The sequence below is a fragment of the Arachis duranensis genome, chromosome 1 (assembly GCF_000817695.3).
Source record: "Arachis duranensis cultivar V14167 chromosome 1, aradu.V14167.gnm2.J7QH, whole genome shotgun sequence".
Taxonomy (NCBI): domain Eukaryota; kingdom Viridiplantae; phylum Streptophyta; class Magnoliopsida; order Fabales; family Fabaceae; genus Arachis; species Arachis duranensis.
This window is the reverse complement of record NC_029772.3, coordinates 22,720,545-22,734,931: the sequence shown is the minus strand read 5'-3', so window position 1 is coordinate 22,734,931 and position 14,387 is coordinate 22,720,545. Positions and strand designations below refer to the sequence as shown.

General features: G+C 34.1%; 4 protein-coding genes across 6 annotated transcripts in view; 1 reads left to right on the top strand and 3 right to left on the bottom strand.

The window, feature by feature from the left end:
- Positions 1-3,522: 3,522 nt before the first annotated feature.
- LOC107482514 (uncharacterized) lies at positions 3,523-4,518 on the bottom strand. 3 transcript variants are annotated; one of them, XR_001590720.3, is made up of 3 exons: positions 3,869-4,517; positions 3,665-3,777; positions 3,523-3,581 (listed from the first exon to the last, which is right to left on the bottom strand). XR_001590720.3 is itself a non-coding variant. In XM_052262736.1 (2 exons), the coding sequence occupies exon 1, from the start codon at positions 4,339-4,341 to the stop codon at positions 3,889-3,891; it is 453 nt and encodes a 150-aa protein (XP_052118696.1). In that variant the 5' UTR covers positions 4,342-4,518; the 3' UTR covers positions 3,529-3,777; positions 3,869-3,888. The 3 variants fall into 3 exon arrangements, 1 of the variants encoding a protein (XP_052118696.1); XR_008010442.1 differs by having other exon boundaries at positions 3,665-4,518; XM_052262736.1 differs by having other exon boundaries at positions 3,529-3,777; positions 3,869-4,518.
- Positions 4,519-5,106: 588 nt separating this feature from the next.
- Positions 5,107-6,525, top strand: LOC107482129 (uncharacterized). The gene is made up of 3 exons (XM_052262029.1): positions 5,107-5,347; positions 5,554-6,387; positions 6,476-6,525. The coding sequence occupies exons 2-3, from the start codon at positions 5,769-5,771 to the stop codon at positions 6,523-6,525; spliced, it is 669 nt and encodes a 222-aa protein (XP_052117989.1). The 5' UTR covers positions 5,107-5,347; positions 5,554-5,768.
- A 938-nt stretch (positions 6,526-7,463) lies between these two features.
- Positions 7,464-9,755, bottom strand: LOC107482137 (DNA-directed RNA polymerase 1A-like). Its single transcript, XM_016102542.3, has 8 exons — positions 9,654-9,755; positions 9,298-9,450; positions 9,133-9,207; positions 8,888-8,977; positions 8,619-8,666; positions 8,228-8,342; positions 8,037-8,140; positions 7,464-7,656 (listed from the first exon to the last, which is right to left on the bottom strand). The coding sequence occupies exons 1-8, from the start codon at positions 9,753-9,755 to the stop codon at positions 7,546-7,548; spliced, it is 798 nt and encodes a 265-aa protein (XP_015958028.1). The 3' UTR covers positions 7,464-7,545.
- Positions 9,756-13,575: 3,820 nt separating this feature from the next.
- LOC107482520 (EPIDERMAL PATTERNING FACTOR-like protein 2) overlaps positions 13,576-14,387 on the bottom strand; it is a 1,780-nt gene continuing 968 nt past the window's right edge. The window contains exon 3 of the mRNA XM_016103052.3: positions 13,576-13,997. Within this exon, the coding sequence (XP_015958538.1) occupies positions 13,743-13,997 (255 nt within the window). The 3' untranslated portion in view covers positions 13,576-13,742. The remainder of the gene's footprint in view (positions 13,998-14,387) is intronic.

Below are 14,387 nucleotides of genomic sequence, written 5' to 3'. Positions count from 1 at the left end.
TTGGATGAAGACAGTAGGAAAGCAGAGAGACGGAAGGGACAAGCATCTTCATACGCTTATCTGAAATTCCTACCAATGAATTACATAAGTATCTCTATCTTTATCTTTATGTTTTTTTCGTATATCATCATTCATATCCATTTGAGTCTGCCTGACTAAGATTTACAAGGTGACCATAGCTTGCTTCATACCAACAATCTCTGTGGGATCGACCCTTACTCGCGTAAGGTTTATTACTTGGACGACCCAGTACACTTGCTGGTTAGTTGTGCGAAGTTGTGTTTATGCCATGGTATTGAACACCAAGTTTTTGGATTCATTACCGGGGATTATTTGATTTGTGAAAAGTATTGATCACAATTTCGCGCGTACCATCGGTCCATTCCTCAGGCTCTACAGGAAGGACTGCTCTGATACCATAATGTAACATCCTAACTACCAAAGCTCACGCTTCCGGCTACGCTACTCTGATAGCTCAGACATTACGATGACACTTATACTATTTAATACTAAAATATGAGCCTGTTTAAAAATTTAAACCGCAAAACCGCTCCCAAAATACTTTTTCTATACAACGTACGTCCATGCATACCATACAACTTACAAAAACTCATAAAGGATACATCCATATAGATACATATATTTATAAATAATATTACAAGCAGTATCCAATATAATTCCTATCCCTCTTACAGAATATCTCAAGATAGAGGTGAGGGTACAATAAATAATAATGTAAAACAATACAGAACATTTCAACCACAACTAACTATATTCTTCGAGACTTCTGTACCCATATCGTGAAAGGGGAAAAATGTAGGGGGTGAGAACATCATCCTCGAAAGGGTTCTCAGTAGAAGGTTTTTGGGAATTACTGTAATAGGATACGTGAAGATAACCGCACCAGTGATTATTAACCGTCTTATGCCTCTTTTCAAAAACAACGGTTTTCAATAAAAGTAAAGTCAGAAATCTTTTCTGAAAGAGCAACCGTTCAATTCTCAAAAACATCAAAAGCCTTTCAAAAGGGTTTATCTATGCTGAACCAAAATAGCCTTTCATACTTTTCCAAATCAGAAACACAAAACCGAAACCAACCATCGGTCCAGATCATTTCAACCACGGCCCTAGGTCCAAACAATTCAACCATCAACCAAATCACCACAATCCAACAGAGTCCCAATTGCAAACACAGATAGGAAGTTCAAGCACAAACAAACAGTTACAGCAAGTAGAACAATTAGCAATTAATCACAAAGGCAAACCAAGTACAATATGCACACCTAAACAATGTCACATAGATGCACATGATGCATGCCTGTTCCTAGTGGCTGATGATATCATCTGTCGGTTCTATAGCCAACCCGACACGTCCTGGTAGCTAACCATGGACAGAAACACCCATCGCAGAGCAAGTAGGTTTGAGCTACAACCCCATTGCTACTACCTGCTCAACCCAGAGCCAGTGGAATAACCACTACTGCGGCTACTACCCTGGCAGGTGTTTAAAAGCTCAACCTGGAGCGAGTGGAATCACCACTACTACCGCTACTACCCAGGCGTCACAGTCTCTGACCTGGAGCAAGTGGGACAAACCACAACCCTTGCTACTACCCAGGTATCTCAAGCATATATTCATTCAGTTCCAGCCATGGATCAACATCCATCTCAGCCATCTCAGCCATCTGGCTCATGGTTCAATCTAGAACCATCCAATTTATCAATAAATACAGCCCTTCAGCATAAATTCATAATTCATAGCCAGCCATACGGCTCATAACTCATTCAAAAATCAGCCATAAATCAATAACATACACAGCCTTTCCGGCTCATAACAAAATAGCACTTCCACCATTCAACATTATCAAATTCATCAATCGGCAATTAAGCCATAAATAACTCTTCTCAATTCATTCACTTTGAAATCAAGTTTCAACTCTTTTCAGTTTTGGCTTTAAAAATCTCATTTCTCAAATCATCTCAGGCTCATAAGCCAAAATTACTCAAAGTGAGTTCCCTTTTTAAAACAAAGCCACTCTTGGCATTCTCTTTCCAAAACTTCCAAAACCATGGCAAGTTAAGGATTTATTTCAAAGTATTCAAAATCACCCATCCAACAATGGAATTTTATAACCAAAAGTTTCCCGGCAGAGTCCCAAGTCTTTAAGGGAGAATAACATAACTCATTCCGCCAAATTCATTTAAAATCATTAAAACCTTGGCTTTCCGATTTGAGTAATAAAATAGGATCTAAGCTAAACCGAGTCATGTAATCATTTACTTCTTTCAAAGCCATTTCCTTTACTTAGGCAAAACCAACTTCAACCCCCATGATAATTTCTAGAACGTTTCAACTGTTCAAAATTGTTTGTCTTGCAAGAATTCAAAACTCAAAGAGTACTTAAAACATTTCTCAAAACATTTCAAAATGAAACTTGTCAATAGGCATTCAGGTTCTTTCAAAGTCATTGAAACTTCTTTAATTGAAACCCCCAATTCAAATTCAAAGGCATAAACCCTTTTCACATTCAAACAGCTTTAAAATACAAGTTTCATCTAAATAACCTTCTCCTGAAAGAGATACAAGGCCTTTCTTAAGAAGCAAGACTAAATCACAATTTCCACTTTAATAACTCATTTCAAAAGCACGAATCATCCTTTTCTTGATAATTCAAATAAAATAGTTGAAGTCTTTAACTCAACATTTTTCCAAACAACATTTCAATAAGGACTCTGATTTTATAGAAATTTCGGCAGCACCTCCCCTAAAACTTGGACTTTGCCACCCGGTTCGGGTTCCAACTAAACCGTTCCTCATTCCTTTTCAACAACTCAAAACCAGAAATCAATTCAAAAACAAGGTAAATCCAACAGTCGCCTCAGTGGCATATCTCAAGGAAATTATTTCAAAATCAACTCGATATCAACCGATTTAACTCATTTCCAAAGCTTTAAAGAATCGGTTAAGCAACAAATCATTTATCAAAACCAAATCAATTAAAGCAAATCAGGCTTAATTTTAAGAGTATTCTATCTTTCACATTATCAAGAGAGTCAACTCAGCTCAAATTAATCCCCAACGGATTAAACTCAAATTTTAAATATTTAAAGAATCAACTACAAACATTCCATTTCACAAAGCCGCACAGCCAACAAACATTCATAAGCTTTTGAGACAATCAAATAATACACAAGGCTGATACAATTACCAAATACACGTTGCATCACATCAGTATCCATATATAATAATTCCAATAATAAACTATAGTTTTCGGAAAGCACCCCTACCTCAACACGCAAATCCATAACTCAAACGTCTCAGAGTCCTTTTCGCCTCAACTCAAAATCTATGGCAACCAAAACCTCAGTTCCCAGCCACTTTCGCAATAACCATAGCAACACTAATCACAACATATAATAATCAGGACTCGACCCCACGTTACCAAAACTCATTTATTAACTAAACACAACCGAAAACTAACGCGAGACTTTTCGAAACATAATTTCTTACTGAAATAATACAATTAGGCAGCTACGATTTCGAATAGGCCCGGCAACAGCTCCGGCGGCAGCTAGAAGCTCTGGTGGATCAAATATAAAAACCACGCAGCATTAAAACCTTCTCGAAATCCAAAAAGATAGAAACCTCAATTAAAATCCTTACTGGAAGAGTGTTCTTCAATGGCAGAGTCTCGGCCGCAGAGCCCGTGGTTCAGTAGCAGCAATACTCTCCTAGTGGCCCCATCCCGCAGCAACTCCAAATCGACAACAACAGCTCTAACGGACAGAACGGCACCAAGGATAACCATTAAACAGAGGCAGAATAAACCAAAATGGAGCAAGAGCAGCAGCTGTTGTAGGACCTTACCAGGCACAAAAGCGCTAGCCCTAATCTCGTCCTTTTTTTTTCGCAGCAAGCTCCAACGCGGCTCCAGAAGTTCTAACAGGGCACGGCGGCGGCGCTTTCCTTCCGACGCAGCTTACCAGCGGCAAGAATGGCGGCGGTAAAAGTGCAACAGCAATGGAGGTCAAGTGCGGCAGCGGCTCCACAGGCGACGGTGACAGTGGTGGCTTCACTTTCCCCGCACTCTTGCTTCTCTGTTGGTGGCTGTGGGTCGCGCTCCCTTCAGTTCGTAGTTCTGTCTCCGACGCGGCGCAAGGATGATCAACGACGACGGCCAGATCTCCAGCGACGGCACGAGGATGCACGGCGGTGGCTTCTGCAGCAGCTCCTCGCGAGCGCTCTCTCCCTTCTCCTCCATCGATGGTGACATTGACGGCACTGGCGGCGAGGCGCAGTGGGCTGAGCACGGCAGCGAGGTCCCCTTCGCTCTCCTCCATTCAACAATTAGAGATCGCCCCCTCTCTTCTTCTCCCTCAATCTGCTTCCAGGGAACCCCTCCCCTGCTTCCCCCTCTTTCTTTCCTTCGTTCAGCTTGCAGCTGCTGCTACTGTAGGGTTAGGTGCGCATTGTGTGTTTTGGTTCAAGGGAACCGGGTAACCGGGTAGGGTTTTAGGGTTAGGGTTGTGTGTGTTGAGTTATAGGATTAGGGTAAAATTGGGTACAAGGGTAATTTTGTAATTTCAATTAAAAATAGGGATAATATAATAATTAGAAGTAAATTCTAATCCAACAATAATAATGTGTAAAATACTAATTTGTTCATCAATTTCACAAATTATTTTCGATAAAATGTTCAAATCCAATAATTATAAAATTGGATAAAAATCTCAATTTATTTTCAAATTCGATCAATCAAAACTTGCTTTAATTTTTTTTAATAAAGAAATATTTGAAATTAAAGCTACAGAAATACTGAATTTGAAATTAGCTCATGATATCCCTTTTTCTAAGGTTTTGGGTCTCACATAATTTGTGACATGCTGTGATTTTTAGGATTTTTTGTTTTTGACAGAGGATATACTCATAATCTGAACTGCTTAATGCTATTTACATGCTTTTATCTCCTTTTTGAGAAGCTGCTATTTTAGACTATGGAGCAAATATGATATTTCATGTGCTATCTTGGTTTATATATACCATATGTATAACATGATGCACTAAAACTAAAAGCACTATGGTTATTACTTGCATTGTATAGCGACGGTGATGATGAATTTTTTGACCGCACAAAGAAAACGTCTTCTCGCCAGAAGCCTGGTGACAACCAATCTATTGAGACTGCTGATACTCTTCTGGATAAAAAAGATGCCATTATCCAGGAGATGAATGAGAAGAAAGAGTTGCTTATAATTGAAAAGAATAAAATGTCATCAGAGTCTGCCAAACAAGATGAAGTTGATGATTCCCTTGATGCTTACATGTCTGGACTTTCATCCCAACTTGGTAAGAGTGATATTTGTTTGCTTTTTCTGGCTGCTTGCTTATATTTGCACATATTCATTGTATGCAATTGTGTGCTTTGATGTGTTTGGAAGTAATACTAGAAAATGAGTTGTCTCGTTCATGTGCAATTACAAGTCTTAAATTGGACGTTTCATTAGCACACGTTAGCTTATCCTTGTTGATTTCTTTGTTGCTGTCAGTTCAAGACAAAAGTGTGCAGCTTGAGAAGGAGTTGTCAATTCTTTAGTCCGAGTTGGATAGGATTTACTACTTATTGAAGATTGCTGACCCAACAGGCGAAGCTGTCAAGAAAAGGGAGTTAAAAACACAAGAACCCAAATCAAACAAATCTCAAGAAGTTGCCTCTAACATAAAAAAGAAACCACAAGCACAAACCCAGAAAATCATTGAACCTTGTACTATGGTCGATAACAAGAAACCACTTGTGGAAACCCAGAAAATTAGTGACACTTGTGCAAAGGCAGATAACTCCATACAAGAAGGAAAACCTGGTGGAGATGCAACTATGGATTTGGACAAGTCAGAACCTAGAAGTGACAAAGTGGAGGGTGATAATGTTGTATACACGGTTCCAAAGCCCCAGTGGCTTGGGGCTGTAGAGGACAGGGTTACAGATGATAACCAACAACCAATAGCCCCTTTGCATGATACGGACGAGTCCAACCAGTTCATTGACTACAAGGACAGGAACAAAATTTTGGGTTCAGGTGATGATGCAAAGATTAGAGAATCTAATATTGAGTCTGCTGCTCCTGGTCTGATTTTAAGGAAAAGAAAACAAGTTGAGATGACGGGTGCAAATAGTAATGATGTCACTCGGCAATCGACTTCTGCTCCTGTGGGTGAAAAAATGTCTGAGGATGCTGTGGCTTTATTATTAAAGCACAAAAGGGCATTGTATGCAACTGATGATGTGAAAAACCAAGATGAGGAGAAGAGGAAGCCTAAAAGAGTGCTTGGGCCTGAAAAATCATCAATTTTGAACGATCAGACAGATGACACATGGGTTCCCCCTCAAGGTAAGCATAATTGGTTTCAATGTCCTTACTATATGATTGAATTGTCATTTTTTCAGAATGTTCATATTTTCCTGTATCGTGTGTGCAGGACAATCAGGTGATGGACGAACTTCTTTAAATGACAAATATGGCTACTGAGCAGATTTATGCATAACGTTGCCGATTTCAAGAAATAATAGATATCGAGGGAGGATTTGGAAGAACCTGGTAAGATTCATTGAACCTGCAGAGTTGGTTGGACAACTCATTGACCTGCGTCCTTTTATCAACTAGAAGTGGAAGGATGACGATGAGGTTACTTGGTGTTTAAGTTACAACAGTAGTGTATTTAGCAGACATGGCAAATTGAGATGCACTTTACCATTGGTACAGCCACAGGATATCAAAATGCTACTAACAAGTGACTTTCTCTTTTTTTTTTCTTTTTTTTTTTGAAGTACAGAATGGAGTCATTTGGAAAACAATTTTGTTGTTGCCATTGTAAAAGGTTTATTTGAAGTAGGTATGTGGTATTAAGAGGATTAATGGAGGGCTCCATTGTGATAGGGAAATGACATTTTAATATTTCATCATGTTAAAGGTGGTTTGCAAATGTAGATGCTTATGAAAAATCTTCATTGTTTTTCCATATGCATGAAGATGTTTATTTAAGGAAGGAAAGATAAGTACTTCATCTGGTCTCTGAAATTTCACGAGCTAAAAAGGGCTCATATTCTTTTTCTATTTTTGGTGCATATAATGTCCACAATAAATTTTATGGAGACTTGTGAGCTGAACTTATTTACAGATCTCTTCCTAAATTCTTGAAATCAATAACTACTACACTCACTAACTAGCAATGCCAAGCTTTATCCCTTGGTTATTTTTTTTTTGAAAGCATCATGGTTGCAAAAGCTACGAAAGCTTCTATCTGGTGTTAAGGTATATACCCTCAAAAATTCCAGTGGGACGAGTGAATTTATATTATCATACCAGACAAGAGTCCTCCTCAAGACCGTGGATTCCTTCAAAGATATATAATGTCACTGAGGAACGGCCTGTATCCCAAACGCATTCGGAAGAACTGTTGTTGCTATTATGCACATGCCGAAATAACTCAAAATGCAGTCAATAAACCCTAAAGAAAGAGTCCATGCCCTACAGAGGGCTGCAGAAAGATCAGTTGAAGAAATATGGTGACTCTAAAACTTCCCTTAGGTCGAAGTCTCCCCGTTCCGGTAATGGGGGGAACATTAATGTTGAGAAAGACCCCTGGAAGCTCTCCAGTAACTGCTCACAAATAAGAACAGGTTAACAGATCTAGCAGTAACCTAGAAATTACAAAGAGGATATTTATAAAAATATAAAATAAACTAAATTAACCATTAATATCAACCTTTGCATCTAGTCACATAAGTTTCCCCATTTACTAAAAACATAGAATGGTTTTTCCCTTTTTTTTTTTTTGCGAAATTCAAACCAGATTTCAAGTTGTAGAAAATAAAGCACAATACCAAAAGAAGTATCCACTATTTAATTACACAAGCAAGTATGAAAATACCAACGAAACTAAAGATAATAAAATCAATTTCCCCTCAAATATTCCCAAGAATACCAGATATTAAAAATAATAGCATATCATGTAAATGACGTTAACATCTAAACCATACATTTTCTAGTACTGGGGTCTCATAGGGTTCAACAAACTTCTCTCCGAGTATTTTGTTCATTCTATCCATATCACACGCATGCGTCCAATATGAGTCATGAACCCCTAAATGTATGAACAGAAATTATTCCTTGTAAGCATTTTAATAATTATAAATCAAATCTGAATGGGAAGAACCTAACTAGCAAAAACCTACAAAATTCAAGCCTTCTTTTTTGCAGGCCACTGCAGTCATCATCATATGAGTACCATCAAGTGAATGAACAAAATTTGGGGGAAATGCTGTCCTCTGCCTCTTTGCCATGACCTAGAACATTTATAGAACAAAACAATTTCATATTATTGTTAAAAATTTAAATCCTAAGCTATTATTTGGGTCATTGAAGGAGTACAAATTTCTGAATAGTTTCAATGTTATTTAGCTTCCCTATGTTTTGAATCTTGGTGTTATTTTCATATCATAACTTCTTATAAATTATAATCAATAGGGATGCCTTGGGCAAAGCATAAAATAGTTAATAGATAAAATCTAATTGCCTCCGAAGTAAATGATCCAAATATCTATACATGATGTTAAGCTTACCTTATCTGTTTCTCGTTGCAATGTCAACATCTGAAGTGAAGTTTTGACCTGTAACCCATCACATAATAATAGCATTAACCTATATAAAGCCATAAACTCATAATTTGAGGGTATATTTGGCATGGAAGATTTTGGAAGGGATGACGAATTGAGGTTTACAGTAAACAATATTTTGAAGTTCTTTTTTAAAAATTGAAAGAATAAAACGATAATCCTCCATCCAAACATATCCTGAGAAGTATATTTCATGGAAATTCTACTATACTTACAATATGCCTTCCAAGTTTCCGGTAAGGTTGCACAACAGGAAGTCCAAGAGAAGTGGTCCAGCAGACTGGCTGATTTTCAGATGCAATTACCTATTCAAGGTTATTGTCATACCAATTCTATTACTAATACAACGACGACAACAAAAAAATGAAACAAGAATCAGAATATGTGCATCACACATGTAGGTAGAAGGAAGATTGTAATATACTTTTGCACAATCACAAAGCCATTGATTGTAACATACTTTTGCACAGTCACCAAGCCATTTCATAATATTCCGTGCACCTTGAAACATCTCCTCCAAGGCAGTTAAGGTGACCTGAGAAGGAAATGAGATTAAACAAGCAATACATGTTATGCTACAAGGATAATATATATCTATAATATAGAGTTATTGTCACCCTCTCACCTTTGCAGCATAACAAGAAGTGCCAAAGAGTTCGTCGTCATCTAAATCGGATTCTCTTTCTTTCAACCTCCTCTTTATCTGCTCCCGCGCACCAATGTACGTGACACCATATATTGATGTCATCACTGTCTGCTTAACCAATTTTCTATCCACCTAACAGTATACAAGATCATATCAAAACCAGCTTCTACACGAGAACAAAAAACAATAAATAAACGAACCATAATTGCTAATTAGAAAATTTATTTTCAAATGCCTTAAGAACCTACGGTTCCAGATGAAATTGTAACTTATTCTTTCAAAAAACACGAGATTGCATTTACGCACCAAGTAACACCAAAAGGATGGCATAGAACCTGATTAACTAGTCTCCTTGCATGTAGCGTATCGAAAAATATTGCAGGATCTTCTTGAGCATCTTTTTGCATAATGTGCAATACTCTGCATGAAAATGACATTTGTAAGACTAAGTTGTTTATTAGGAATTTTCTCTCTTCCTTGAGGAATTTCAAGCCCGAAACTTAAATTAATTTAACCTTTTTTTGTTCTTTTTAAGCTCTGCAAATATCAGAATATAATCAATATACACAAATAAAATGCAGATTAAGAAAAAGCATAACAAATGTAGTGTGGAGTAGAGGTTGTCTATTGAAAAAGAGTAACGAGGAGAGGTAAATTATGACAATATGTTAAGTACCTAAGAAAAGTGGGAAACTGCACCTTAAAAAGGCTAGTTCGCAAGGGGCAGAGGTGCGAGAGAAGGACCGAGACCGGAGTTAGTAGTGAGGAAGAAGAACAAAGCAGCAATATATAAAAAGAGAAGGGAGAGGAGGAATGCTAAAAAGAATTGTCTCATCTGGAAAAGGATAAAGAATGAATGATAAATCCTAGCAGAAGTAACTGATTCATCTCTTAAAAATTTTGATTGAACGAAAAAAAAATGTGTAAAAAGTAAAAAATAGAGAGACAAATTTTAATTATTGATTTTTTCAAAAATAAAAAAAGAGTCTAATTTATAAATAATTTTATGTTGGTTAATCTTACTCCCACATAAAAGTGAGAATAACAAATCCGTGGCCATGAATTGAACTGTATTAATTTGGTGATGAGTTATTGGTTAAACTTAAATTAATCGATTTGCTTGGATTTTCAAAACCACTTCAATCGAATATTACACCATTTTCAGAACATTTTTAAAGGAAATACAATTTGTCTCATCTATTTCATTTTAATTTGTTTTTAAAAATAATACAAAGAACGAATTTGTTTTTCAAAATGAAAAAAAATTACAAACCCAAAAGCTTTCTTAATTTGGAATTCGCCCACTATATCTTGAAAAAACATGAGAAACCTCATTTTTAGCCGCTCCTTCTCAACTCTAGTTTTCAGCAACAACGACAGAATCCGTTATATTTGCATTGACTTTTATGTTGGAGGTTCGTTTGTGTTCTGTGTTGTCGTTTTTAGCAGCAGACACTATTATTAGATGAAAGTCATAGTTATTGGTCTTTCATGTGGCCCTTAGGTTATTGTGAAGTCAAATTAAAGATGAAGTCTCCAATTACCGGATTACATTACATGTAATGGTTGCATAACTTCTCAGGAAATTTATTCTGTAACTCATTTTTAAATTTAAATTTTTTATTTTTTTATTATTTTTAATACTCTGATGCTGCAACTGGCTAGCAGTTTAGCTTCTTTTAGGACAGATAATGTCAAATTTTTAATATATTTTTAAAATAATTATTTAAATATTTTTATAAAATTTTTAATCAAATATATAAATAGTATGTTAAATATAAAAGTTGTTTTCTATTTTTTAAAAAAATTATTTTTAATTAATTTTTATATTGTATAATATTTTGATAATACTTTATTGTTATTAAAAGTAGAGAGTATTTTTATCAGCTTATTCAAAAATCAAAAGACGATTTTCATAATTTACCCTTTTGATACTATATCAAATTATGATGATAATAGAAATTAAAAAATAATATTACTGAACCGTAATTTAATATAAGTTGTGATAATGTGCACTAAGCTTATTCATACTACTAGTATTACAAGTTTTATTAACTTTCTTGCTTTTGCCACATTCATTTCTGTTTGCTGTAGTAAGTGGATTACATCTTCAAAGTAGTTCTTAAGATTGTTGTGTATTAAAATTGTTTTTGAAATTTTAATTGTATTAATTATGTCTTTTGAGATTAGAAAAATTGACAATATTAATCTGTGACCTGTTTTTTGTTAATGCCGTGCTGATGTGATTCAATAACATGGATTTTTGGTGGCACGTGTCACCTCATGATTTGACCACGTGTAATGGTATGATACCGACACGTGGCATGCTGACGTGGATGGTTATGTCACGTGCTACAATGTTATTTTGCCACGTGTCACAATATTATTTGTCCACATGTCATCCATTATGTCATCATTACATATGCACCAAATTAGTTTCTTATTTTGCATCAAAAGACACATTTTAGTCATTGAAATTGAATGTCGTACACCAAATTAGTTCCTTCATCAGTTTATTGTTATTTTTTTGTAAATTTAAATTTTTAATTTTTTTGATACACTAATTTTAATTATATTTTTTATTATATAATTTCTTATAATAATTTTTTAATTAATAATTTTAATTTGTATTATTATAGGGCACATGTTAGCTAAATTCAAAATTTTATTATTGCCTCTTGTGTTTATTTGTATTTATTTTAATATTGTTCAAGCTATTGTTACAATAAGTGCTTATATTAATTAATAGTGTAATATATGAAAAGTCTGCCTAATTAAGTTATAGATAAAATGAATTATTATAATTAATAGTATAAATTTATCTTATTAATTTAGTGAGAAGTCAATTATATGAGAAATCAAACATTCTTAAAACGGATGGGAATAATGAATTTATATTAGTTAACAAATGCCTTATCAAGTATTCTTAAAATATTTATTAAGGTATTAAATATTAAAAAGTTTGTATTAAGAAATATTATTATACTCTTAACTTACACTTTTTACTAAATCAATATCAATATCTCATATAATTTTTTTAATAAAATATTGTAGAAAAAAATTGTATAATTAAAACTAAAATTTTTAAAACATTTTATAAAAGTATTTATATTTAAATAACTTGTAAAAAAATAAAATTAAAATTAGTGTATTCAAAGATATTAAAAATTTTGAATTTATAAAAAAAAGAGAATAAATTGATAAAGGGATTAATTTAGTGTATGACATTCAATTTTAAGAACTAAAATGAGTCATTTGTAAGGAATCAATTTGGTGCCAATATAATAATGACATAGTGGATGACACGAGAATAAATAACATTGTGATATGTGGTATAATCCGACACGTGGCAAAATAGCATTGTAACATGTGGCATAACCATCCACGTCAGCATGCCACGTGTCGTTGACCGATACGTCATTATACTGTTATATGTGGTCAAATCATGAGATGACTCATATCACCAAAGATCTATGCTATTGAATCACGTCAGCGCGTCGTTAACAGAAAATGAATTAGGAGTAATATGATACAATTTTTTTAATTTTAGAGACGTAATTAATACAATTAAAATTTTAGGATATAATTTTTTTAGTTTTAAAAATATAATTGATGCAATTAAAATTTTAGGAACCATCTGAGTAGACAGCGTAAATCTCAACATCACTTTAAAAATTTAGTGGGAGTAAGTGATAGCGACGTGCTACTTCATTTCTGAAATCATGGATACTAACCTAAAGTAGCAGATCTCTTGCTTATTTATTTATTATTTTAAAAGAAGAACCAAAATGTAGATCTCGTACATGAGCATTCTTCACTACTACACATTTTAATTTGTATATTATTGAACATTTTCTTTCATTAAATTTTTTATAGCAAAGTAAATCTCCACTTTAAATGTTTTGATACACTATGATCACGTTATCCTCTTTCTATCCTTCTTATTTGAACTTCCATGGCCTTCATGGTTGCAGTTTTATCGAAGAGGGGGTGGTAGTGAGAAATGGTATGAAATTATTGGGAAAAAAACCAAATTGATTAACGGACCTTAAAAAAAATTAATTGTAGAAATAGAATTGAAATTTATTTCAAAAATTAAATATTAAAAATATTTTAAAAAATTTAAAAATATTAAAAACAAAAAAATATAAATATCAAATTATATTTATTTTTTAAAAATTTTTTTAAAATAAATTAGTTTGCTAAAAAAAATCTTTTACAACCTCATCCAAACAAAACCGAAAGTTTGTTCCTCGACCTAATAAACATAAATAAACAAAAGCCTTGTTCCTCACAGGCAGGAACTTGGAAAGTAAGAACAATTTAAAATTGAATTTACATATACAGAATTGACATGGTATCCTTTTTCATTTACATAACAGAAACTAGAAATTACTTTGGAGCTATATTGCAATAATTTTATTTCATGGGTTGAAAATTAGGTTCCCACATTTGCACTTCCAACTCATAGGCTTGTAATTAGATTTATCATCTCCTCTTGCATATGCAATTTTAAAAAGCTTTGGAGGATTTATGTTCCCTTTCTGAATTTGGAGGTTAGTATTAGTAGGCACCTGAATTGCCTCACAGTGTCCACATGAACTGCACCTTCTTTCACATTTTGGTGGCTTTGACCCTATTTGTGCCCTCAGTATCTTATTATCCTCCTCTATTACTCCCTGCATAAATCATCATAATTATTATTCAACTTTTGACACTAATAAATTTTTCTACTTTATATGCTAATATGAAAAAGGCAAGGGCAAAAAGAGAAATTTTTATTTATTTATAGAGTAATGATTAGGTATATATATATACTGTACTTATTTCATTGATTAGTGAAGTACATTCACCTAAGAACTATTTTAACTAATGTATAACTTATTTATGCAATCTATTATTATATCTACTTATATATAAAAAGAAGCACAATGTTTTTTACAGACAATTGTTAACCATTACGTCTATATGAACTCTAAAAGGTTGGAGATTAGTATTTTCAATTCCAACCATGAGTACACAAAAAATTAACTATTTATATAAAATATATATTAAAATATAAAATATAT